The sequence below is a fragment of the Convolutriloba macropyga genome, chromosome 7 (assembly GCF_964194025.1).
Source record: "Convolutriloba macropyga chromosome 7, txConMacr16.3, whole genome shotgun sequence".
NCBI lineage: Eukaryota > Metazoa > Xenacoelomorpha > Acoela > Convolutidae > Convolutriloba > Convolutriloba macropyga.
Window position 1 is genome coordinate 22,446,603 of NC_134474.1, and position 27,941 is coordinate 22,474,543.

At 35.3% G+C, this 27,941-nt stretch overlaps 2 protein-coding genes across 3 annotated transcripts in view; one reads left to right on the forward strand and one right to left on the reverse strand.

Moving 5' to 3' along the window:
* On the reverse strand, window positions 1–27,821 carry LOC142342702 (acetylcholine receptor subunit beta-type unc-29-like). Of its 2 annotated transcripts, XM_075394210.1 has the most exons (5): window positions 27,798–27,821; window positions 24,313–25,319; window positions 1,675–1,875; window positions 852–1,265; window positions 1–558 (listed from the first exon to the last, which is right to left on the reverse strand). In XM_075394210.1, the coding sequence occupies exons 2-5, from the start codon at window positions 24,677–24,679 to the stop codon at window positions 101–103; spliced, it is 1,440 nt and encodes a 479-aa protein (XP_075250325.1). In that variant the 5' UTR covers window positions 24,680–25,319; window positions 27,798–27,821; the 3' UTR covers window positions 1–100. The 2 variants fall into 2 exon arrangements, with proteins under 2 accessions (XP_075250325.1, XP_075250324.1); XM_075394209.1 differs by lacking the exon at window positions 27,798–27,821 and having other exon boundaries at window positions 24,313–25,569.
* LOC142342704 (ubiquinone biosynthesis O-methyltransferase-like) overlaps window positions 1–27,941 on the forward strand; it is a 175,751-nt gene that overhangs the window by 132,609 nt on the left and 15,201 nt on the right. The gene's annotated exons all lie outside the window — the stretch shown is intronic.

Consider the following 27,941-nt stretch of genomic DNA (forward strand, 5'->3'; position numbering starts at 1 on the left):
GAAAGTGAAAAATCTTAAATTTTAAGAATAACATCAAATTGAGATTAAAGCACCTTTAATCTCATGACTCTATCTAATTTTTATGTATGCATATTAATATCTAATCTGTTTTTTGTGCTTGACTGAAAAAATATGTCATGATTGAACATTTCAAACCAATGTGAACAAAGAACATGAATCGGTCAATTAAGCATGCGAAATACTGCCATGCAGGGCTGAACGATTGAACGTCGGGTTCTGATTTCGTGTTTTTGGTTCTCTCAAAGTCGAAAGATCCATTTTGTGCTGGAATATTTTGGTAGAAATTGTCCGGACTGTGTGTAGATCGTCGTATTTTCACAGGTTTTATTACGCTTGCTTCGTTCTGGCAGGAGATTGGGATTTTTCCTAACGGGTTCTCTGGGAGTTGTTGGGAGTGCGTGTTTGAGCTATTGGGTTCCGTGTGGTTCTCCGGCTGATACGGTTTGAGAAATGCCAATCGCATCCAGTTGCTCCGGATCAATTGGTAAACCCAGTTCGGCATTTTGGTTCGATCTTCTATGCTGTGTATGTTAATTACTGAAACAAAACCAAAAATCGTCAGTCTCCGCTATAAAAGTGACTTGCGAAAGCGCTTAAATATGGACAAAAAGAGTCTCTTTTGCAAAAATTGCCCTTTGAAGAGCTCTGAATTGATGCAATGGCTTATCCGCACTGTTGTGCTTTCTACTACTTGGCTGTGTTTTAATCAAATTAACGTGAATTTTGAAAAATGCAACTTAAATGATTCCTTTTGTTTGCAAAGACCATTTGTAGGCACTCTTAGTTCCGACTAAAACTCAGTGAATGAATTCAGTAAAATGGTAAATCACCTATGACTGACATTAAAGTCACAAGTGCTATATGTATGGCGACTACACAAATAAAATAGAGCATATCCGGAAATGGATATGAAGTTGCTGGCAGGATATCTGAAATGAGCTGAAACGTCACAATCTCAGCCAGAAGGGTGGTCACAGCCATAGAGATCTTTTCACCGGAGTCAACTGGCAACCAGAATACCATTGACGACATTGCATAGAGTAAAATATTGGGGAATATCAGCACCGTTTCATAGAATCGGGCTATTCGTTTGAGTCGCATGTGAAGAATTATTTGGTCATATGAGAACTGAGATCGTGTCACGTTTATGACTGATAGCTTCACTGGCTTGATTAATTCCCACTGGTTGTCTTCTGCGAAGTACGAGAGCTCTAACGATGATTCCTTTTTGCTGTCTTCCAAACCTGAAATGTGGTTTGTGCGTTAGTTTGTATAGTTTGGATTGGAGGCAATTGATTGGTGTTTACGCACTCTAGTTTCCATTGGCTCCCCTCTTAAGTTAACTGCGCTTTATGTCCTTTGTAATTTAAGTATACCCAAACTATATTAACATCATTGTGAGGACTTTGTTCACGTGCAAAGTCATCCATCAAATAATATGAGCTCTGAATAGTTACGATGAGGGCTGTTTGAAAAGAAAGAATATCGTTATATGTCCCTTTTGTATCATTAATAATTGTTGGTTTTGAAACAAAATTAATTCTTTCTTTCAAGATTGCAAGATTGTGTTTTGCATCACTGTAGCTCAATTTTCAAACTTTTAAACCACCTATTCTTGTTGATGTTTTTTTTGTTGGTGATTTTAACGCATACCTGCTCGGTACACATCCTGATGTAAAAGCCAAGGACCTAATCGGACAGGACAGTACTGTCGGTCATAGGGGAACTTTCTCAAGTTGAAGTCACACGACAGCTGAAGTGTCATCATGGAGGACCATGCGACTACTAGACCGTCAGATCTGACCACTTGTTGGTTGAAGCCATTGTACGTCACTCTCACTGCGTCTAGGGGAACTAAATGACCACGATATAATTGATAACAGTAAATTCAAATCTGACCCATATTTAAAAATAAGCAAAATGTTCTTCCACTTAGTATAATCTTGCAACAATTTGTAACCCTTTATTATGATATTTTGTTGCTGTAAAGTTGAAAAGTGAGCTGAGCAGTATAGCGGCTGTCTCTTTTTCGTTGTTTCACTAACTTTTTACACCGCTTTAGTCAGAAGGGGTTTTAGATCTTTATAGGCGGCTGCTTCGCAGCTAAAAATGCTTGACGTGATATTTTTACAATAATTAGCTAATTCTGCAGTCAATTGTATGACCGGTTTTTGTAAATCATCATCATAAATGAATTACCTCACTCTCTCAATGACTTTTCCGTTCTCAATTGCAATCATTTTTAATTGCTCTTGAACGAAATTTGAAGCATTTATTGAAAACGTGTTCGTCTTTTAATGAAAAATTTTCGCTGGACCGTTTTTGCGCTTTTGTTCTAGAACGTTCTGTGACTTCTCAAGTGACTTTTTCGCAGTTCACTTCTTCTTGAGTGATTTCAATTGCACTTATTTCTGAAGTGAAGTTTGTTACTATTATAAAAGTGATCGTTAGCGTTTGAGTTACAACGAGGTTATAGCCGAGTAGTTAAGATGTCTGACTGCTCTACGGGAGGTCGCACGGTCGAACCCCTATCAGGTCAAAATTTTACACCCAAAAATTTCTAAGCTTCACCCTTAAATTGAATTGCTCCCCCCCCCCCCCGCCTGTAGTTCGAGAGCAATTCATCTGACGTTAGTCGGTTATGTTTAACTTTCAAACTGCATTCACGGTCAAATGTGTCACAAATGCTTACTCGACGATTTGAGCTGGTTCATTTTTTAGATTAGTTTGATGTATGGTGGTTTTAAGGGCCGTGAAACTGAGCTCAGTTAAGCCTTTATTTGCTAAAAAAAATAAAGATCGCATTTGTCTTGAAGGTTTTTCATTCTTTAAAATATCCAGAGCAAAAAGGATCGCTTTTTTGCTCAAAACAAATGGCATTGGATAAGAAACTAAACGACGGTTGTACCCATTTCCCAAATTTTGACGATTTTTGCAAATTTTTATCAATTTGCTGACAATTATCTCAAAATCCAAGTGTCTTGGCACAAATCTTCAGAAATTTTAAATTTTAGATTTGTAAACAGGTTGTTTTTCAAATAGATCCTATCCCAACGGCTGGTGGAACGATTTTTTCGAAATGTATCTCAGAAATACACTCTGAATAAAAAAACTGGGGTGATTGCATTGGTATTAAAAATTAAAGCGATATTTTAACTCTTTTTTAACAGAATTATCTGCTGTAGGTTCTCCAAGCTTTTCAAAGCAATTTAATACATAGATTAAACAAAATTAATTTTTCATATTTAACTTCTTTAAAATAAAAGAACTGTTTTTCTAGAATATTTTAAAAGAAATTTCACCCATAAAAATTAAAAGAAGCAATTTTTTAATTGCTTCTACCTAATTGTTGTATCTGATAGTTTCACTCTACTCAACGTGATTCATATGTTAAAAACAATGTAAAAAATACCTTTTCTGAAATTTATGCCAGTTTTCTCAATTCGAGTAAGCACTTTGTTACGCACTGACTTTTAGTGTCTTTCTCGTGGTGTTATTGAGGTTAATATTAGGAGTAATTAACTTAAATAATTGGCGTTTTACAAGGACTTATTTAGATGTTTCACAGTGCGATTTTTAGCATATATATATTTTGAATAAAGTTAGCTAGTAATAGCCTTTTATTGAGCGGTTCGAATGCGTGATATATACACTAATTTGCCTTGTATTTTCAAAGATTTAATCTGTCGTGATTAGCTCTACTTAGGCCTGATTTAACTTGGTATTTTATAAAGACTTTCCAGTTCAATCTTTTATTATTTCGCCAAGAATTAATCAATAGTTATCAATAAGAATTTTCCAAGTTCTATCAAGTTTTTAGAGGTATTGATCAACTGATTGTCAGGCTGGTTCTCCGGTGTTCTGGTGATCGTGGTTTCCGCAGGGCTGTACCTTGAGTTGTATTGGTCCTTCGTTAATATTTACTGATCTGCAAGTTGGGCAATTTCCGGCTTTTGTACGTCTCTTGATGTTTGTTAAGTACATATACAATTTCCGTATTAGCACCTACTTTATCAGAATAAGTACTTCACCAAGTACATATTCTCTCAGGAAGTTATTTACCAATTATGCGAACTCATCGTCAGTGAACTCAAAAAGGTAAATATTGAGGCCTTTAGGCACTTAATATGTTTATCAGTAAACTGTCAATCTCCGGTTGTTTTTAGTAAACATAAACAAATAAGGGTTTACAGGCCTAGATGGAAATACTGGCTATATATGGCCTTGAGATCTATCTGAATGTGAACTAAATTATAGCACTTATTATGGATATTTATAGGAAAAACATCACGTAACTATGAGGCACGAAATAGGGGCGTGACACACTTTTTCTTGTTTTTAAAAATGTAGAATTTGTTATGCTCATTGTCCACTTTTAGGTTATTGCCAACGAAGTTGAGACAATGATTTATTGTATTCGTTTGACAAATGTACGTTTTTATTTTTCTTTCTATTCACTTTTTTATTGTCTTTATAGTAGTAATAGGGTGAGCAAGTCTCCCCGGGGGGGGGTGTAGACCCCATGTATTAAGATAGGGTATAGGAGTAATTTTTGAGAGAGGGTCTACACTAATGTATTAAGATAGGGTATAGGCGGCGTACATGTTTTAAGATTAGTAATAGCGGCCGCCACGTATTAAGATTAGTAATAGCGGCCGCCACATGGGATCCAGCGGATTTTGGTGGCATTCAAATGGTGAAAGTTAGTCCGAAAACCTTTTGGACGCCTGATATTGGTTAGTTCAACTTTGTAGATATTTTATTTTTAGAAAAAGAAACATAACCTACTAACATTGGACAATTCGGTCAAGAACAATAGACGGAGCTTGACTCTGAACTGCATCATTATTAGAGTCAAATGGCTTTACTGTATAGAGTTTACTGTAGACATTAAAAAAGATCAAATTGAGACAATAAAATCATTTTGGCACACTTTTCATTTGACGTCTGGTAGTAAACCGTCATCATCCGAGTTCAGCTGCTTAAAATGTGAAAAATTCGAGGACGATAAAGAGTAGTAATAGGGTGAGCAAGTCTCCCCGGGGGGGGGGGTGTAGACCCCATGTATTAAGATAGGGTATAGGAGTAATTTTTGAGAGAGGGTCTACACTAATGTATTAAGATAGGGTATAGGCGGCGTACATGTTTTAAGATTAGTAATAGCGGCCGCCACGTACTAAGATTAGTAATAGCGGCCGCCACGTATTAAGATTAGTAATAGCGGCCGCCACGTATTAAGATTAGTTATAGCGGCCGCCACGTATTAAGATTAGGAATGTCCTCCGCAATGTATTAAGATTGGGGATAAATCTAGGGGTGTTCCAGGGGGTGAGTAGTAAGGTGGGAGCAGATCATGGTGATTTTTCGGAGCCACTTGTCACGTGATTTTAGAGGTCATTTAGGGATTAGCAGGGAATTATACATGCAGCGCGCAGGGAATTGCACAGTCAGCGCGTACGTACAGGCGGGGAATTGTACAGGCAGCGCGCATTAACGGATAATTTCCCTCGCAGTAAATTTCAACTATTTTTGGTTTAACCACAGCAATGTATTAAGATTAGGTATAGCCGCCGCAATGTATTAAGATTAGGTATAGCCGCCGCAATGTATTAAGATTAGGTATAGCTGCCGCAATGTATTAAGATTAGGTATAGCCGCCGCAATGTATTAAGATTAGGTATAGCCGCCGCAATGTATTAAGATTAGGTATAGCCGCCGCAATGTATTAAGATTAGGTATAGCCGCCGCAATGTATTAAGATTAGGTATAGCCGCCGCAATGCATTAAGATTAGGTATAGCCGCCGCAATGTATTAAGATTAGGTATAGCCGCCGCAATGTATTAAGATTAGGTATAGCCGCCGCAATGTATTAAGATTAGGTATAGCCGCCGCAATGTATTAAGATTAGGTATAGCCGCCGCAATGTATTAAGATTAGGTATAGCCGCCGCAATGTATTAAGATTAGGTATAGCCGCCGCAATGTATTAAGATTAGGTATAGCCGCCGCAATGTATTAAGATTAGGTATAGCCGCCACAATGTATTAAGATTAAGTATAGCCGACCCTAAATAGCAAGATGGCGCAGCGGAAGCGTGCTGGGCTCATAACCCAGAGGTCGGTAGATCGAAACTACCTCTTGCTGATCTGGCATTGTCACAGTACTAGTGGACTTTTACGCGCTCATAACATGGAAAAAAGTTAAATAAAAGAAAAAAAATTGAATTAATAAGTACAAAATAACAGACACAGTACAAATTAAGCACATGCAAATACAAATTTAATCAAACGTTTACATGATGATAGTACAAAAGAAAAGAGTATTAAAGTACATTTAGCCGAGTAGTTAATAAAGTCGACAACAAAAATTTGAGTAACTAACGAAGAATTAAGGAATTTAGAAAAAAATTACTGTCGACTTTATTACACTTCGACTTATTTTACATTAAGTTTATCTAATTCACATATAATTACTTATAAAGTTTAAAACATGAACGTCATGAAAATTGTTCAGTTTTGTTTGAAAAAATTTAAATAGTTGAAATGCTGCAAATATTGTGTAAAATCCACACAAATTATCAGTTTTCTGAACTGGTTGTTGTATCATTTTCTGATACTTTTTATTCAAAAATTTGTATTTTGTGATTGGACGAGCCAAAGAATCAGCATAGTAATAAGTTCGATTGAGTCGAGCAATCATTATCCAATGCTCTCCAGCTTCACTGCTCGGAGAAGTGTTGATGATAGCAAAACTGAATGTGGGTAGCCTTGGAACACAATCTGCTGGAAACGATCCAATATAGCGGTATTTGAGTTCTGGGATTCGTTCAATAATCTGTATCAGGGAAGTGTTATCCATGACAAACAATTTTTCTCTGCTTTATTTCGCAAGTACCATTAACACACGGATTTCTAACTGTACAGTCAAGCTGAAAAGACTCATTCTCTTCATAAAAGCAACAATCATTGGACTATTTACCTTGCTCTAATAAAAGGTTGCTTGACTTTTTAATTTTGTCAACAGAATTGTTATGGGATTTGGGGTAGAATAAAATAATTATAAAAAGAAGTACCAGGAAAATTAGGAGAGGAACGTAAACAAAAAAGTTTGAATTAGTTCGCCCCCAGTTAACGTCCATTTTAAGAAATTATTTGGTGAAGAGAATGGCAACTGGGTGACGATAATATATAACCCAAAAATGTTCCAATGCAGAAAGCAATGATGTAAAACCCATAAAAAACTGAAAAAAATATGAAAAAATTTTCGATAACGCAAAAATCTTCAGACATTTTTAGCAACCGTTCCGAACTGATCAATTTTAACAGTGGACATCCTTTCTCCTAGAACAATTAATTCTGTCACGCTTCTTAGCGGGCGGTCGAAAAACATTTCTAATCGGATACTTTCACCGCTGAGCTCAGGATAATGAATACTTTCTCCAGCATCTTGAAGTGAAGTGAGATCAAATACAAGCACGTAATGGTTCTGAAATAGATTATGTGGTAACGCGGGAATCTCTTCGTTAAAATTCATTGCTTTCATTGTTGTTACATATGCCCTACAGTCATTGGTTGTATCAACTGATACTATAGCTCTACCTCCTCGAACAATTCTTAGTTCTCGTAAACCAAATTTCTGATAATGGAAAGGATTTTCTTGAAAATGTCCTGTGAATGCTGAATTTGTGTTCATCGCAATAGCTACTTTTCTGATTGGAGCATTGTTAAAAACATTTTCCTGAATAAACTGGTTCTGTCATGAAGGAATAATAAATGTGCGTGCAATTGTTTCCATAAAGTTGTAACAAGCCGGTTGATGAGTTAATTGATATTTGATAGTCTGGTGATACACTTCGTTAACAACAACACGTCTTGTAAACAGGGAACAGTCAAGAACTTTAAGGGAGACGTGAGGATTGTAGGAGATCATGTAAAAATTGGGTCTTGCACGAATCAATTTCAGTCTAACTTTTGTATTTGGAAGCAGTAACTTTTCACATTGGAACAAATCAATTGCTAATTTACCGTAATAAGTAGTTCCATTTTTCAGCAAAAGTTCTTCCTCTCGATCTATAAAAGGGCTTTTCTCAAAATCGCTGGGTTCTTTTTCAAATTCATATCCATGACAAGCCAAAATACCTTCATTATTTCTTGTGGAAGCATTAAATTCATTGGAAATTATAGCTTTGTGTCCATAGAGACCATTTGAGTTGTAAACCTGTTGATTGTTCAGATACACCTCACAGTTGGAAAAGAGCGAGTGCAATAAATTGTTGACGTGAGTTAGATAATGTAAATCATCATCTGTGAAAGACATTCCCATATCTGCTTTTCCATGCTCGTCTTTTTCATAAAGTCATCAAACAATCTTCCCTTTTGTAATCCAACTTTGATTTGAAGGTGGATATCTCTCATATCAAGATATATGCTTCTATCTGTTTCAAACTCGAACTCAATGCTGCTTTCATCCAATGAAGTACTGGGATAAACTTCTTGAACGTGAGAAGATTCAATTGGTTCCAAAACAGGAATTTTGTCAAAAATCTCCAAGCAAGAGTTCGTAAAGTGACCATAACGAAAGTTGCTATCGTTTGTTGATCTAGTATTCATTTTAGCTTAGAAAAAATATCTCTTCTAGTTCGACGACGTCGACTGGTTTTTGGGGTAATTCTTCGAATTATGCGCCGTTTCCTAATTTTTCCACCACCTAGCTGTTTACGTAATGTTTTCTTTCCAACATCTGCAGCCACAGATTTGAATTTTTTCTTTCCAGTTAGAACATTTCCAATTTCTGGTGCAGCTATATCAAGCAAATCAGCACCAACTCTTTTTGCTGCTGGGACAACATATCTCCTCAAGAATGGAATAGCTGTCCTCCCAATTGTTTGTGCTAACGCTCCGAATCCTCTTCCCCTCTGTCTTGAATAACCACGAAAATACGGTAAATCACTATCAGCAACCATTTTCTACAACTTTAAATCTAAAAATGATTGTCAGAAGTTTTTCTAAACATTAGTACCGCTCTTGTCACACCAACAGAGTTGAAAGGATCTTTTTCACCATAAGAGTCCCGGAGCTCGAGTTTTATGCTGTGGAATGAGTTTTTTAGAATTTTTTTAAATTGTAAGTTTGGAAAATTTTGATAATTCATGTATTGTCCCGTTGAGATGATATCTCCATTCTTAACTTTTGATATAAACGGAATGCATCGTAAAAGAGCAGCTTTTTTATCACCCACAATATTGTATTCAACAATATCACTATATATCATTAAGGTGTGTATTCGTACAATGTCATAAGGAAACTTGGGAAATTGTGGACCACCACCACTCATGAAAACACCCATACCATAAACAGCTTCTTCGCATCCAAAGACATGACAAAGATCGGCACTAAAAATGACAAGTAAAGAGTTCTGATTTGGAAGACTCAAAGAAATTCGCTGTGTAATTTTGTTAACGTGTAACTTGATGGGCGTTTTTTCATATTTTTCACGTTCCTGAATTTTTCTATTCATTTCATTGACAATATCAGAGATCGAGGGGTATAGACCTGGATCAAGTGTGTAATAATCCGATGGTTTTGTATCTGGTGTTGCTTCATCTAGATAGAAGAATTTACCCTCTGTTATGTTTTGGTACAAGGAAGGATACGACAGTTCTGTTATTGCTACCTCCCATTCTCCATCAAGATTAATTTGTTCAGGTAGCAAATTCGTGAAAGAACTTAGTGTATTGTTTGGGTAACAATCAAACGACGCATTGGAAACCAACTCAACAGTGAAAGAACTCATCTTTAAATGATACACTTTGAAAGCTCTTGTTCATAAAATTTACCTAGAATTTCATCACCTTGTTCTCCACAAAGGTTATAGGTTGGCGGTTTAAAAGTAGCAACTTTAACAATTTTGAATATTTCATTTGTGAACTGTGATTTATAACCTTTTCTGAATGGAATATCTTTTTTTGATATACGAACATTTCACCAACTTTAAAACGTGGTCGTTTATATTGGTTAATTGGGTTTCTGTAAAAAATTGACAAAAAGTCTTTGTTTGTTACATTTTTTGGAGCTTTACCTGTTGAGCGATTAACTCTTGTGTTCATAGTTTTGACAAAGGAATCCATTTTTCTCATGTATTTGTCACCATTTTCTTCCATATAGCGTTAAATAATGTTTTTCAGGGATTTAATGGCTCGTTCAGCTACAGCAGCTTTCGTTTCACTTCTAGTAGAGTAAATTTTAATTTTCTTGTCCATACAAAACTTTCGAAACTCACCACTAAACTCTGTTCCCTGGTCAACCCATACTTTCGCGGGCATACTTTTTTTACGCAACATTTTTTTGAAAGCTACAACTGCATCGGTAGAGTACTTTGACTTCATTGGTTGCACACGAACAAAGCGAGAAAAGACGTCAACACATACTAATAAATACTTCACTCCATTATTAGTATCCGATAATTTATCCATAAAAGCTAGATCGAGACACCAGATCTCATTGATTCGCTTAGCAAATGCTGGTAATCTTTTGAAATGTCGTGTTGCATGACGATACTTTGTGTAGGAGTCTTTACTGTGTAGAAAGTAGGCAACTTTCTTTTTGGATAAGCCACTTGCCTTTTGTAGATTTTTAATTGATCCATATGCGGCTTTTCCATCTCTATACAGCCTTTGTAGCTTAGCTTTTTCAGATTTTGAAAGGAATCCAGCTCCCTCTGTCTTTGCTTTTGGCATCTTTGTTTATTACTTTTTGCGGATTTATTCCGGTAGCATCAAGTATTGTGTAATATATGTCGGGAAAATCAACGTTCTTTCTTTTTAATGCAAAAATAAAATCTGCAAAAGCTACTTCTGTATCTCTTCCATCTAATAAAATTGTGTCGTTGAGAGATAGCTTGACTCGCGGTGAATTCAAAATTTGATCTACAATTGATTCGTTCTTTAAAGATCTGGTTTTGTTGCTGATTTCCTTGTAATTAGGGTTCAAATGTGTTGGGACAGAAACTGGTTTCTGCTCAAAAGTGTCCAACTTTTTAACTTCTAATTTGAATTTTTGTTCGTAAAGGTGTTGAGGAATCAAAACAAACTGTTCCATTTCAAGACAATCGATTAATGATAGATGGTGTCAAAATTGATATGAGCTCTATTCCTTTTCGTGAACTTAAAATTGCTCTTCTTTTATTTATTCCGGTTCTTTTTAGCACGAGTTGATGAATTTCGTCTCTGTACTTTATTACGTCTTGTTTTTGTATTTCCTGTAGTTGTCCCCCGAGAAGGTTTACTATGCATTCGTTTAGAAACTGAATGAAATCTTTTGGACAATTTCTTAGGAACGATTTCTTGAAGTTCTGGGAATACGTTTGGAACGTTATCAGCGTAGAGAGATGTTGTGTGTTCATCGTTCAAAAAAGTAATCTCTTGTTTCGTTTTAGGGAGAAAAAAAATAGTGGGAATAGAACCACTGTTTCTGCAAAATCTAAGAGAGTCGACTGTTTTCGGAGTTAGATCAATGAGTAAGTGACCATACGGGATTGAAGTAGCTTTTGTATACCAATCTTTTAATTGTGATCCTAACCCGAGCTGTTGACTAAGAGTGTTAATCTGGAGAACATCTCTAGGAGACTTGAATAAAACTATATGAGTATTTTGTAACTCAATATCTCTTCTCAACCTACTCTGATGAAAAAGATTATGCTTTATATATATTGTACTAAGACCTTTGTGTCTTCCAGCTGTCGCGATTTTAACAAATTCTTTCGAGCTTGAGATTTCTTCACAAGAATAATCAAAAATCAGCAAATACTTTGTTCCATTATTGGGTAGACTCTGAATGAACTCAAAGTCAACTCCTTGAATAAATTGAATGTTTTTAATGTTTTTGGACATTAGACCGTAAAGTGATTGATAATGTTGATAAAAATAGTAAATTTTATCAAAATCGGGTTGAAAAGTTCCAATAATTAGCCAATCATGGATAAGATGAGATTTTCCAGACCCGCTTTGTCCCACCAATGAAATAAAAATGCGTTCCTTAGTAGAGATTATTTTGTTCATAGTTTAGGAGAAGGTAAAATATAACCGACTGTACTGGATAAGATAGCAATCCAAACTGTTGTTTCTTCACAGGTTTCGGCAAGAGTTATTCTTACTAAACAGCACGCTAATATTAACAAAATAACAAAAAATTGGGACAAAAAAACCACCAGAGATCTATTACAAGTCTGTCCAAAACTTTTCCACGATTGTCGTTCCTGGTTATTATCATCAAAGACAAAATTACCTAAATTTAAACCGTTATCTGTATGCTCGGTCATTTATACCTTATTTTTAAGGGAAAATCAATTTTTTGAACTGGGAATGCAACTTCTCTCTGATTTCAAAAGTAGTAAAATAAAAATAATAAATTACAAAACGATCACAAATACAAATAGAAATTACAAATAGAAATTACAAATATTATACGTTATCAAAAAAATCCAGAGTCCAAGTTCCGTAAGCATAAGCTTTCTTCTCTGCACAGTGAAATGTCTTTTTGTGTCGATACGGATAATTGCTACAATCCCAGTCAGGATCCGAGTTATTGAGAAGTTTGGAAACTTTTGGACAACCAAGATCATCTAGATTCTCCACATCTTTACACAAGTAATTTGAGAGAAGATTAAACTTCTCTAACCCTTTTGCAAAGTATTCTGTTGTAGGTGAACAATGTTGGTGAATGATTGATGACAACTCAGTGTATTCCAGTTTTCCATTGTTCCAATTAATCCCATGTAAATTTTTAGTGTTCCATTTTGCTTGAAAAGTAGGTTTATAGTCTTTGGGTGGGAGGAAACTGTATCCCAATACAATTCCATCCTTGAAAACACCCAAATCCTTGACAATTTTCCCTTCCAAGCACTCAATATCAAACACAACGAGAGACATTCTTTTTTCTAGGTTGAATTATTACAAAAATGATTAGCAGTCTAGCATTTTGAAAATTTGAGGATGATAAAATTTAATAAAGACACAAAAGATTAACCCAGTTAAATGTCCCAAGAAACATGAGCTTGGAAAATTTGGTAACATGTAACAGTATCCTGGTCCCTTGTTTGTAGTTGCTTTAACCGCTCCAGCAGAATCGTGTAGTATAGCATGTAATCGAAAAACTTTCAATCTAGCAAAGAAAAAATCTAAAAAGGAATTTCCATAACCAATAAGTCCTCCATGAGGAAATTTTTGGTTAATTTCCTCCAAATTTATATTCTCGTCCCAAATTTTACAGGCCGCTAAAAAACAGTTTTTGCGTTTTTCATTTTCGGGAAACATTGAAAGGATGCTTCCGTAGCAATTGAATATGTTGACAAGAATGACAATATCCATCAACTTTGCGTTCCTTCATCCATGTCAATGCAAGTTTTCTTAAATTTTTCAATATAAGATAAAAGTGTAGGGAGATGCTCTAGTAAGTTCTCGTACTCTTCTTTTTTTAATTCAATGTTTGTCAGAAAACTCCACTGATATCCGTTCCAACGATGTTGTGAAATGGTAACTTGTTGTTTATCTGAACGATATATAAGACTTGTTCTGCGTAATCCGTTGTGAATAACCCACTTAAATTCTGAAATTTGGGACTCTATGTCCAAATTTTCTAATTTGGGAAAATTTTGAGCTTCAAGAACAGTATAGGAATATCTTTTAAGTTCGTAATGAAGTCTAACGTGAAAAACCTTTGACTTGTCTCTGAGACTCAAAAAAATGTTTCTTGAGCAGCCAATATCCCAACTCATTCTCAGATCAAAGATTTTTAAAATGAAAAATTTATTGTAGAGAAGACAAAGACATATTACAAAATCACACAACAATTATTATTGAAATGTACATTGTTCAATGTTAGAAAAGTCATTCAAATTTTGAATCAGTTCCTTGAACTCGTCCAAAGTGTAGCTGACATAAGTCACCTGCTTGAACTCATTGTTTTCCTTGCGACAAAAGAGCCGAATCTGCACATAAATGGAGGCTGGATTCTCCTGAACGTATTGAATGAAAGTCACATATATTCGTCGATTTCGTCCTATGCTGACCTCTCTGACTTTGTGACATCGTTGCAGCACATCCTCCATACATGGGTTCTTATCAAATTGAGTCGGGTACTCACTCAGTTCCAACTCCCCATCCAGGATATTGTTCTTGAGGAAACAGAATTTCTTGAATTCGTAATCTCCTATTCGAAGTTGTTGGTACTTCTCAAATGTTCCAGAATTATCTTTTTTGAAGACTTGGAAAGTTGGTTCGGAATAAATTTGTCCGTTTTTAAAAATCTGGGACACAGTAAATCTCCCAAATCTTTTTGGGTTAGAACCAAAGTCTATATAAAATGGAACCGAATCAGTTCCAGTTTTAGGTTGAGAATCGGTAAACATAGACGGAGCACTCGAGTAAAACGGAGAGACTTGAGAGAGAGACATTTTATCAACTTAATGTGACAGAGAGAAATTAATTGAATGATTTGACTTGCAATTTTACTTCCTCTATTGTTTCCGATCACCTTTATTTGGTAATGATGTCATTATCTTTCTTTCATTTCCAAATATGGAAAATTCAATTGCGTCATTTTGCAAAAATTCCTTATAAGGAAACTTAGTCAGAAATTTTAAGTTGAGCAAACATTTGAACTAGAGCAGCATATTTATCTTATGTTTAGCACGTCTGTGTTGCATTAGCGAGTAATAGTGTTTGAAATATTTAGAACAAGTAAAACAACGGATTTTTCTGAGTTGCTGTCTCTTGAACTGTGTCATTTTTCAAATGAAATTTTCGCTGCGTTTGAACTGAATTGCGTTATTTCCTTATACGGTAGTTTAAAAGAATCACTCCAAAATCACTTTGGTTGCAGAATGGCAGCAGTTATGTGTCAAGTTTTACCTGACTTTTATAAAAAATTTTGTGAGAAATCCTTGTTCATTTGCGTATCACTTAAGGATTATAAACCGTACTTGCTTACTAGTGAATACTCTGTTGCGTCTCACAATTAAACTTTTTGTCCTCTGAAAAATTGTTCTTATCACATAATTCTCATTTCATCTTCCATTAATGAATTACTCCAAAAATTGGATGAGTTATCTTTTCAATATCAGACAGTGGACTGCTTATACACCTTATATAAACATCAGTTTTTTGGTCACACAAATGAAGAAGCAGGACTTGTTTTCACCCAATTGAAGAGAGCGGTACAACATAATTCGGAAAACAAATTTGTTGAAAAACTACCCAGCGTGTCTAAGAAGAGATTGAGTAGAAAAAAGTTCAGGAGACATCTACTGAGAGCTGAGCAAAGAAATGCAAGCACACAAACATTGAGATCATCCTTCTTCGACCGAATTCAGTCTCTTAAGAACTCAAAGTATGAGAGTGAATTAATAGAAATTGTTGATTGTTTACTAGATGGTCATGGAATAATTGATAACCCCATGTTGTACTTTGAAGTTAGAAAGTAATAAAGTGTTTGTACTAAAATGTTTTATTATTAGTGTATATTCTAAAAGTCGAAATTTGAAGTCGATTTGTTTGTTAAATGTCGAATTTTCACACAACATTTTTTGTTAAAAGTCAAAAATAGAACCTCAGATTTTTCATTAAAAATCAAAAATGTTACCAAATTGTGTGTGCAAAATGTGCAATTTTTTCTCATTTTTCTTAGTTTTACGGTATGATTTTAAGCAAAAAACATAACTTTTAATAATTTTTAAAATGACAAGTTTTGAATCTGTTCTTGCAGCTTAAAAGTCGGATTTGTAACAGTAATTTTTTCTTAAAAATCGAATTTTTTCTCGACATTTTTTGTTAAATATCGAAAATAAATTCGACAATTTTCTTAAATATCAAAATTAAATTCGGTATTTTTCTTAATTGTCGAAAAACAAATTTTCAATAATAACCAAGTACCTAAATTATCAAGTAACCTTTCGTGTTAATCTTTTATTCTGGAAAACTATAAAAAAATTATAAAATTGAAAATGTAAATTTAATACGAAACACCCAAAAGGTATTCAGAAACTTTAATATTTTTACGAACAAATACAAAATATTTTACAAAATTGAACATAGAAATCATTCAAAAAGAGTTTCAATAACATATTCTGGTAAGTTCTGAATTTCATTACCGAAACCTCTTTGTCGCTCAATTCTACCAGGTAGTTGAGTTGGTTGAACAGTGACTGGGGTATTAGGTACATCACTCAAAAAGATAGGGTTGTGAGCTGTTCCTTCCTCAATCGATGGGGTTGTCATCGAGGGTGTAGTTGACATGTCAGTAGATCCATATTACTGCGCTGGATCAAAGTTTTCCAGATCGTTAAATGACGTGGTGGTACTAGTATCAATACTCAACTCGCTATGTTCTCTTCTATGAGCTCTTGAAGCTATTTGGAGAAGATTATTTTCCACCTCCGGGCCTGATACCTCACCTACATCCGGTGTAGTGAACCAACTGTTTGGAATTTGCCCTTCCTCCCAAGGAAATGTGTACTGAATATTTCCAGCTACGTAGTTGGCAGGAAAATCAGATCCAATAACGTGAGGATAGTGGTGTCCACTGACAACAGCAACTTCGTGTCCCATCGCGTGAGTTCCGAGTTGATTCTCTGTGATTGGGACCTGTCCCTGATGATATGTATCAAACTGTTGTCGCTGGTGCTCAATAATGTGCCACACAGTAATGGGTAAAGTGATCAGAGACTCATACAGTCCGTTTGATAAATCTCGAACTCCTATCCGAGCAATATCCTCAGTAAAAGAAAATGAGTACAGAAGGTTATTATTTTGAACGGTGAACTCCATTTTAGAATAAATGATAGAAGAGGTTTTTGTTAGAAAGTGATGAGAATGGATGAAAAGATTCTGTTCGAGAACGTGATAAAAGCAATCAGTGGAGAGAAAGTTATAAAGCAGCAAATTTCCTTTTTAGGAAGGGAACAGGATATATAAATTAGATTTAAACAAAAGTTAGAACTAAAGTAAGTATTTTTAAACAAAAAGAAAGTGAATGTTGGAGCTCGATAGCAGGATAAAATGTTGAGTAGTTAGTATAATGTGAGAAAGTAGTGATGATGTTTTCAGAGAAGTTGGATCAAATGATAATGTCAAAATCAACAACCTCTATATATGGTGTGCTCTGTCCAATCAAACAACAGTAACCAAAGATGGAAGATTTTATGAGAAAAAGTGAAGTTTAGCTTGAAATTTCTGGACGAACTGAAATTCAAATCCAAATTTGGGTAAAATTTTCTAAAAAGATAGGAAGTGAAGGATACATACAGGTTTCCGACTATGCTTTTACCTAAAATGGTCTATTTAAGTTGAAATGAAGTGACATAATTTACCAAAAAAGTCAAGCTTTGATAAATTTTTTCCAATTCGTCAAATTTCAGATCAATCTCGGAAAATGTTCCATTTTTGGAATCAAATTTCTGTATATATACGTTAGGTAAACGAATTCCGAACCTGATCAGTACTCTCACTGCATTGTAGTCGTTGTAATAATGGAAGTACAAAGCACTCTGTAGTGAAGAAGTTATTGTTATTGGTTCTGGGAGAGGAACAAAGTTTGTTTGTGAAATATTTCTGTACTGTTCCAATATATCGGGGACGGAGTTCAAAATGAACAACAATTCGTATTTGCTTACATGCAATTCTGAGGATAAATCGAAAGACTGTTTCGCAATAAACTCCTCATATTCAAATTTTTTAATAGAGAACGTTGCATACTCAAGTCCTTTACTAAATCGGATTATTCTGTTGGATTTTGTGAAAATGTCCAAAAAATTGTAAAAAAAAGTATGAATCTACATCAATTTCGTCAATTTTGTATGAATCAGGTATACCTTCTTTTCTCTTGTAAATCTTCTCCAATATTTGTAAGTGGTTTTTGATCAACATGTTTCACAAATGAGTAAAATTTCACGTATTATTCTATTAAAATAAAAAAAATGTTAAAAGAGAGAATGAGATAAGCAAAACGATATCATTAACTTTTACAACAAGTTTCTTAATACTAAAATTTGATTGGTTTGTAGTTTGTAATATAATCACGTTAACGTCAATTGTATATAAGTTATCTTCAATTAAAGTAGGAGTTTTCTTCTCTAATGTTTTAATATTATTGTAAAAACACATTTAGTGTTTTATCGATGAAATTACAAAGTTAGTTTGTTTACAATAATATTTGTATTCTCTAAGTGAGCAAGCATCTGACAGATAGATTTTGTTAAGAAGTCTGTTTTGGGATGAATAGTATTGTTTTGTAAAAATGTATCACAAATCAGCAATATGACAAATAAATATAACTTAAGTATTCCGATTTTCCTCCAAGGAATAAGGTTACACATTTTTGATGTTTTCTGGATTTAAATACAATGTATAATGTAACACTGTGACTGCTTCGTAGGAAGTTCTTGAACTTTCGTATTGCGTAATGTTACTAAAAATAGAAATTACGTCATTTCCTTATATGGAAATAATTAGTCATAAAAGTTATTCTAACTAAAAAACCAAAAATTGTATTCATTCTCACTTTGTTATCAGATACAGTTGCTCGGCAATTTACTTAAAATTTATTCAATTTATTTTGGATCACAACAATACAATGCCTTCTCTTGATAGAAATCTACCTGTCAAATGCTCAAAGTGCGAGAAAATGGTTGTCAAGCAGCAAATGGCTCGACACAAAAAATCGTGTGATAGTGGGACTTTAAAATGTCCCAAGTGTTCACATTTCTACACAAAGAGGAAAGAGGACTTGAACTACCACCTTGCTAAGCATCACGCTCCTCAAGAAAAGAAGCTTAGTACAGTGTGCACTATATGCTTGGAGGAATTTCCAAGTTTTTATTCTCTTCAACAACATAAGAGACGGAAACACGGAACATCGACCAAAGTTGGAACCAAATCCAGCGAAAACTTGAAAGAAGTACTAGAATCGGAAGAATTGGATAGGAACAACGAACAGTTACAGCAGGAACTTAGTGCCTGTCAACACTTCTTTGACAATACTGAGATGGAGAATGGGAGACATAGAGTATTCAATTTTAAATTGTCGAGACTTGATCCCAGCGAAATTAATGAAAAACTGAAGGAAGTGTTTGAAAAGCTTAACTGTGCTGCAAAAATAAATTTATCCCTGTGATTTATTTTACGAAATGTTGACACAGACGAATACCGATACTTTTATGCTCATGAGAACAACACCTTCTTTGAGAAGTCTCATTTACTTTGTTCTAAGGGAGACTTAGTCTCAATTCAGGATAGAGTAGAGAAATTGGATTTGATTGAGACTTGTGCTCAAGAAAAGGCAAACACAAAATGGCGGTATGCACTAACTACGAATGTAACAGTTTTCTGTGCTCTTCTCAACAATATCCCAATGGGATGTTTAGATGCTGTTATACCTGAACAGTTGTTGAGGAGAGACGATGTAAATTGTCTTGTTACGAATGGATACGGAGAAACCTACAAGGACTACCTTTGCTTGTTTAGAGCTGTGGCTGTTCACTTGTATGGATCAGCTGAGCTGGAAACAAACGCAGCTAAGTTGTTCAGTGACTTTCTCCACGAGTCTGGTCATGACGCAATTAACTTTAGAGGAGTGTCAATGGATCACCTTGTGTTTGTTGAAAATGCTATAAAACACAACATTTTCATTTATGACATTGACATTGAGGACGGGGATTTTGTAGGTGAACTTGCCAGAAGTATTGAGATGTACGAGAACAACATTAATCTACTGCGCTACAACAACCACATTTGCTATGTTGATGATATCAACACGTTTTTCAAATGATTCCGCTGTCCTAATTGTGATACCTTTATTAAGCGTGCTGGTAAATTCCACCGTCACGTGAAATCTTGTAAAGATAGGATACAGCACATTTATCCGAAGAGTGTTTACACTTTGAGAGAAACTTTGTTCGATAAACTTGACGGTTTTGGAATTGGATATGAGGAAGAACAAAAACTGTTCAAAAACTTGGCTGTATTTGACTTCGAATCAATCTGCGTTCCATCTAATGAACTAAAAGATACCAATACAACTACTTGGATAGGAAAACATGAACCAATATCTGTGTCAATTTCCTCTAATTTATTACAAGAACCTATTTTCCTTTGCAACAGAGACCCCAAGACACTGATTGTATCTTTTGTTGAAGCATTAGAAGAACTAGCTAGCAGAAGTAAAGCAGAAATGTTGCAAAAATTTTCCTCAATTGAAAATGCAATTAAAAACAGAGTAAGTTCTATTTTCGAGAAGCTAAATGGAAGGAAAGATGAGAGTACTCCAATGTTTGAATTTCAATATATCGAAGAAGAAGAAATTGATATGTCGACTCAATTCCTCCAAATTCAGAAAAATCAACTTCTCGAACTACAACAACATTTTGAACGTTATGTCAGCATTTTACCTGTATTTGGATTCAACAGCGGGAAATATGATCTGAATCTTATCAAGTCTTATTTACTACCCTACCTCATTCACGAGCGCGATATTCAAACAACGGTTATTAAAAAAGCTAATCATTTTGTATCCTTTAAATTTGGCGATGTTCAGTTTCTCGATATTCTAAACTTTCTTGGTGGAGCAACATCACTAGATTCGTTCCTCAAAGCTTACAAGACAAATGAGACCAAAGGGTTTTTCCCTTATGAATGGTTCGACTCACCAAACAAATTGGATGTAACTTTCCTACCCCCTTACGAATGTTTTAGTAAGTTGAGAGATCACAATCCCTTGGAAAAAGAATTTACGGATTTCACAAAATTGTTGAATAGTGGACTTTCCCAACAGGAGGCTCTGAAAAAACTTAGGTTGAAGGTAGTGCCCCCCTCGGGATTCGACAACTACAATTACCTGGAAAGTGTGTGGGAGCACGAACAAATGACAACTTTTCAAGACTTTGTCAGGTGGTATAATAACAAAGATGTTGTCCCGACACTAGAAGCGATGCAGAAAATGATGAAATTCTATCATAACAAAGGGATTGATATGTTAAAACTGGGTTGCACACTACCTAATTTAGCAAATATTTGTCTACACAAATCAACTAATAGTAAATTCTATCCTTTCGTTGAAGCAGACAAAGATTTACATGATAAAATACGCGACGATATGACCGGTGGTCCCTCTATTGTGTTTACTAGAAAAGCAATTGTGGATCAAACCTACATTCGAAACACAGAAAACATTTGCAAATCAATTGTGGGTATAGACGCCAGTCAACTTTACCCCTTCTCAATGTGTCAAGAAATGCCCACTGGGCTTTACACTAGATGGGAGTTTGATTCAGACTCTCAGAAGTTTAAAGCTAGACAAAATAAATCGAGGAAATTTGAGAACATGGTTATGTCGTACCTACAATCTCAACGTCATAACTGCACTATTGAAAGCTACTACACAACTGGAACTCAGAAAAAGATTGATTGTTTTAATGTAGACGGATTTTGTGCTCACTGTAAAACTATTTTTGAAGCAATGGGTTGTTACTTTCACTTTTGTGCATGTCAGGAAGCAAGAGCAAGCATGTCAGAGGAAGAGACTCAGAAAGGATTAAAGAAACGGGAATACGATGAACTAAGACGAGACTATTTGCGAAACAAAGGATATAAAGTTGTTGAGATATGGGAATGTAACTGGTGGGAAACTGTCAAAGGTGATGAATCTGTAAAAATTCACGTGAGAAACAATTTCCCATTCAAGCTACCTCTGACTCAAGAATCTCTACTTACAAAGATAAGAGAAGATAAACTATTTGGTTACGTTCAGTGTGATCTCGAAGTTCCAGATGGGTTGAAATACAAGTTCTCGAACTTTCCACCAATCTTTAAAAACTTTAATGTTAGTCGAGCAGATATTGGTGATTATTTGAGGGATTATGCAATTGATAACGATTTACTCAAGCAACCGCAACGCATGTTAATTTCAAGCTTAAAGTTGGAAAATGGAACAGTCATAACACCATTACTCAATTTTTACCTTAGTCTTGGGCTAAAATGCACCAAAATTTATCGCTTCGTTCAGTACACACCCAAAAAATGCTTCAACAATTTTGTCCAATCGGTTGTTGATGCTAGAAGAGTTGGAGATGAAAATCCTGAATCAAGCGTTGTAGCAGAAACAATGAAATTGTTAGGGAATAGTTCCTATGGTTACCAAATCATGGACAGAAGCAGACATACAGAGACAAAATACTTGAACGATGAAAAGACACACAAAGCTATCAACGGGAAATTGTTTAAGAGACTTAACAGTGTGTCAAAAGAACTATACGAAGTTGAACTTATAAAATCAAAAATTGAGCACCGTGAACCGATAATAGTCGGCTTTTTTATACTTCAGTACGCAAAATTACGTATGTTGGAGCTTTATTACAATTTTTTTGATAAATTTTGCGATGTCGACACGTTCGAAGAGTTAGAAATGGACACTGACTCCTTATACTTAGCTCTAGCGCACGATAATTTGTACGATTGCATTCGTCCATCTAAAAAAGCAGATTGGGAAACTCTGAGGGAACACGATTGTGATGATTCTTTCAAAGCTGATGCTGTACAAAATTTCTTCCCTAGAACTTGTTGTGATAAACATAAAAAGCACGATAAGCGTGAACCAGGTCTGTTCAAGGAAGAATTTAGATTTACTGAAATGATTTGTCTCTGTAGCAAAACATATTGTTGCTACGATGCCAAATCGGATAAGTACAAATTCAGCAGCAAAGGACTGAACAAACGAACATTGGAAGAGACCGGAGATGGACCATTGGAAAAATATCGGCGAGTGATGGAAGAAATCATCAATTTAACATCTACAAATAGAGGATTTCGGACAATCAACCACTGCGTCGCTACCTATGAACAAACAAAGAAAGGACTCTCATATTTTTATCCTAAACGAAAAGTGTTATCTGATGGAATTCATACTGTACCCCTGAACCTGTAATTTATTGAATCAATTTTTGTATTGTGAGTGCTCTCTGTTGTGTTTAAAATTACTTATAATGTACTTGATTAATACTGTGTCTGTCTTTTCGTACCTTCATAATTCATTCTTATAAAAATTTTCAATTTTCTCAATTTTAGTGGATATAACTGACCTTAATACATTGCGGCGGCTATACCTAATCTTAATACATTGCGGCGGCTATACCTAATCTTAATACATTGCGGCGGCTATACCTAATCTTAATACATTGCGGCGGCTATACCTAATCTTAATACATTGCGGCGGCTATACCTAATCTTAATGCATTGCGGCGGCTATACCTAATCTTAATACATTGCGGCGGCTATACCTAATCTTAATACATTGCGGTGGCTATACCTAATCTTAATACATTGCGGCGGCTATACCTAATCTTAATACATTGCGGCGGCTATACCTAATCTTAATACATTGCGGCGGCTATACCTAATCTTAATACATTGCGGCGGCTATATCTAATCTTAATACATTGCGGCGGCTATACCTAATCTTAATACATTGCTGTGGTTAAACCAAAAATAGTTGAAATTTACTGCGAGGGAAATTATCCGTTAATGCGCGCTGCCTGTACAATTCCCCGCCTGTACGTACGCGCTGACTGTGCAATTCCCTGCGCGCTGCATGTATAATTCCCTGCTAATCCCTAAATGACCTCTAAAATCACGTGACAAGTGGCTCCGAAAAATCACCCTGATCTGCTCCCACCTTACTACTCACCCCCTGGAACACCCCTAGATTTATCCCCAATCTTAATACATTGCGGAGGATATTCCTAATCTTAATACGTGGCGGCCGCTATAACTAATCTTAATACGTGGCGGCCGCTATTACTAATCTTAATACGTGGCGGCCGCTATTACTAATCTTAAAACATGTACGCCGCCTATACCCTATCTTAATACATTAGTGTAGACCCTCTCTCAAAAATTACTCCTATACCCTATCTTAATACATGGGGTCTACACCCCCCCCCCCCCGGGGAGACTTGCTCACCCTATTACTACTCTTTATCGTCCTCGAATTTTTCACATTTTAAGCAGCTGAACTCGGATGATGACGGTTTACTACCAGACGTCAAATGAAAAGTGTGCCAAAATGATTTTATTGTCTCAATTTGATCTTTTTTAATGTCTACAGTAAACTCTATACAGTAAAGCCATTTGACTCTAATAATGATGCAGTTCAGAGTCAAGCTCCGTCTATTGTTCTTGACCGAATTGTCCAATGTTAGTAGGTTATGTTTCTTTTTCTAAAAATAAAATATCTACAAAGTTGAACTAACCAATATCAGGCGTCCAAAAGGTTTTCGGACTAACTTTCACCATTTGAATGCCACCAAAATCCGCTGGATCCCATGATGCTGCTTCAGAGTAATAATACATATGACACCACATGTTCACCATAATCGCCCCGTTCTTCTCATCGACATCGAGAATCTGATACAAATCTAGATTTACTGAGGCTCTCGTATCTTTCATATCGAAAGGTGGTGTAAATTTTGGTAAGACCTCTCTAAGGTGTTCCATCAGCCGCGATTCCTCCGCTAATCCATTTGAAATATTGGGTTTGTAAGAACTGAACGCTTTCGAGGCTCGAAGGTTAAAGGTAAGTGAAAGCATCGTAAGCAACATTATGTTGCGTCTTTCCATAGTCTTCGATTTCAGTACGTTTCAGTCATAAAGATAAACATGTCTAGAAGTTTTTGTGAATCTCTCTATTGCAACATCACTTTGAGAATGACCGCATATCAAATGGGTTGTAAATTTAGTCAACAAAATTATCTTGGGGTTGATACAAAAGAAGTCAATTCCTGCGAAACCTTACATTAATATTTATAAACCAAAAATTATTTTTCCTTCTATTTCGATTTGAAAATTACTGCATTGAGATTTTATCCAACAATACTGATAATTATCAATGAATAGACAAGTATTTACATAATGATATTGAATAGACAAGTATTTTTATTTTACTGTATTCTCTAGAGGAGCTGTCAAATTCACAATATTGAGGATCTGTTTATTTTGAATTCAAAGTGAAAGTCGGAACATTTGATACCCGTTTCCTTTTACAATTGAAAACGTTCCATTAAGCTGTAAGATTTATGTGGTGACATTTGCAGGAGGAAATTGAGGGCGGCTTCTTACAAATAAATGTCAAAAATAAGTCTGCTGTAGATTTTAGTTGTCCTATTAGCCCGGTTGTTCTCTTAAATTCAAAGTTTTGACAAATGGTCATAAGACGGGGAATAATTTGTAACGCGATTGAAGAGCCCGATAGAAGCGTGGTCTAACACACAAATACTTGTTTATCCAATTTGCTTACTGTCTTGGAAAACTTTAAACAAACAGTCGTATGGATTGAATAGCTCCTGCCGGGTGCTTTGAGTTTTGATTGTTTTTGTATTTCGAGCAAAATAATGAAAACCGGAAGTGAGGTCAATTAAACTGCCTGTGCTTGAAGCCGACAGCATCAAAGTAAATTAAAACTTAGTGCAATTGGACAACTTTTTAGCAATTAGACGAGAGTTTTAATTTTCCAACAGTCTGACCAGCAATCTATCAAGAACAATTCAAAACCCAAATCTGAATCTGTCAGAAGCGGAAAATCTGATTTTTTTATTCTCAAAACAAAGCTTTTTTGTGTCAGCATGCTGCATTTTTCTAATAAATTTCAAATCACTAGACTCAATTCTTTTTGCGAAAACAACAGTTGCATATATTCTTGGTGAAATAAAATGATAGCACCAGATTAACACTTAAGAAATCTTAAAAAATGGGGAACGTAAACGTTGAAGTCAAAATATATATTTTTTGCTGCGCAGTAGATTCAAATGATCACCAATGCTGTCCAAAGGAAATAAACAACCCAATGTTATATTTTGTTGACAAAGCCAATCAGATAAAACTAGTCCGCTTGATTCGAAATTAAATGAAACTACGTTGAGATAAATTTTTTATACTGAAGTTTTTACTCTTGGAGGAACAATTTGTACGGTTTTTGGGAACTATTTCCTCCAACTTAGGTTTTTGGAGAGGTCCCAAATTTCGAACTTTGGAATTGAGAAGTAAAGTGAAGCAATATTTAAAATGCAAAAACCATTTTTGTGGATTTTCAAATCTCTATTTTTGCTATTGTTGAATGAAAGCAATTAGTTCTTTGAAGTTCTTTGAATCAGTTCTGTAACTACATCGGCAACTACTTCTTTTTCGACTTGGATTTTTTTCGAACATTCAACATTAAGATTTTGATTACTTTGTGTTAGAGAATATAAATGCACGCATTGTCATCATTTTACGCACACTGATGAAAAATGGGAAAACTACCGACAGAAATATCATCGACTAAATTCAATGAAATATTTTTACCGCTCATTTGTCTTAGTTTTGCCTTAGTTAGTGTAAGTTTCTTTCCCTACTTCCCTATCACTTCCCACCTCACATACACTTGCCGCTCCTCTCACCTACATATGGTTCTCAATTTAGCACTTGGTTTGTGTCACTTTTTAGTGAAAAAATTTATTGCTAGAACGCGTCCGTGTTTCTTATTTTAGCTGTTGAATACCCGCTGTCAGCCTCTCACCGGCTATTTTTAAGTGGTCTCCTTTTTTAAAATTTGCTTTACCTTTTTTATCACGTTTTTCGTTTTACATAAGTTGCGATTTTCACCGTTGACTTACTCACCCTCTGTTTCAGCTGAACGGATAAATTCTTTCACGCATCGAATAAAAAGATCAAAAGAAACGGAATAAGCATCTAAATCCCGGTCATTAAGGCAGTGCATTAGGTTATCGAAGCTGGCATTAGTATTATGCTGGCTGGCATTAGTATTATGCTTAATAGCGTTCAGTTTAAAGTCTGAATTAAGTGCAATTTTAGAATCTAATCGAATGTGCAGAATTTGCACACCCAATAAAAAAAATGACACTTAGAAAAATTATGTCAATTTTTATCTCTTATTTTCTTTTTCTGTTTCAATCGCAATGTGCGTTAAGCGGGTCAAATAGCCTCCGCTTAACGCAATGTGCGTTAAGCGGAGGCTATTTTCCGGCAATTTGCCGGCTATGTTTATTGTTGATCTTCGAAGAATAAGAATAGTTAATCCATCAAAAGCTGGTATGTGCTTTTTGTGTGTGTTTTATGTTCTGACCCCTGACGTGCAAATTTTTCCTCGGAATTTTTTTACGTATAGCTCATCTGCAAAAGCAAGATAGGAATATACTCTGTGCAGATATGAATTACGTTGATTGATATGTTGAAGTAAACTAAATTTTGTGCTGTTAAGTAGATTTAAATGACCCCCAATGCTGTATAAAGGCAATAAAGAACCCCATCTTATAATATGACAGAGCCAATCCAATAAATTAGTCCGCTGAATTCGAAATTAAATCAAACTACGGTGAAATAATTTTTGTTATACTGGAGTTTTTACTCTTGGATGAACAATTTGTACAAATTTTGAGAGTATTGAAATTAAGCCAAGCGTTGTTTATTAAATGCAAACAACAATTTTTTGAGGATTTTTAAAGCTATATTTTTTTGCTTTTGTTGAATAAAAGCAATTGGTTCTTTGAAGTTGAGGAAGAGAGGAGATATTTGAATCAATGCGTGTTTGCATAGTAAAAGGCTAATGAGTAAGCATGGTTCATTGTTTGGTTGTCGGGTAATTTCAAATTAGGAGTAGCAAATTTTTGTCTGAGCGCTAGTGATATTTTTGCTGTCTTTAACGCTGTCTTCTAAAAGCATCAACGGTGGTATTGTAACTAACAATTTGACACTGCTTTACTTTTTTCTTTTTCATCGCGCAATTTCAAGCTTTGATTTTTGAAAGATTTCAAAAGCCGGGTTAAAGGTGGCACAGTAGAGTACATTTATGCAAATTTTATAGTCATATATCCAGTTGCTTTTGTGT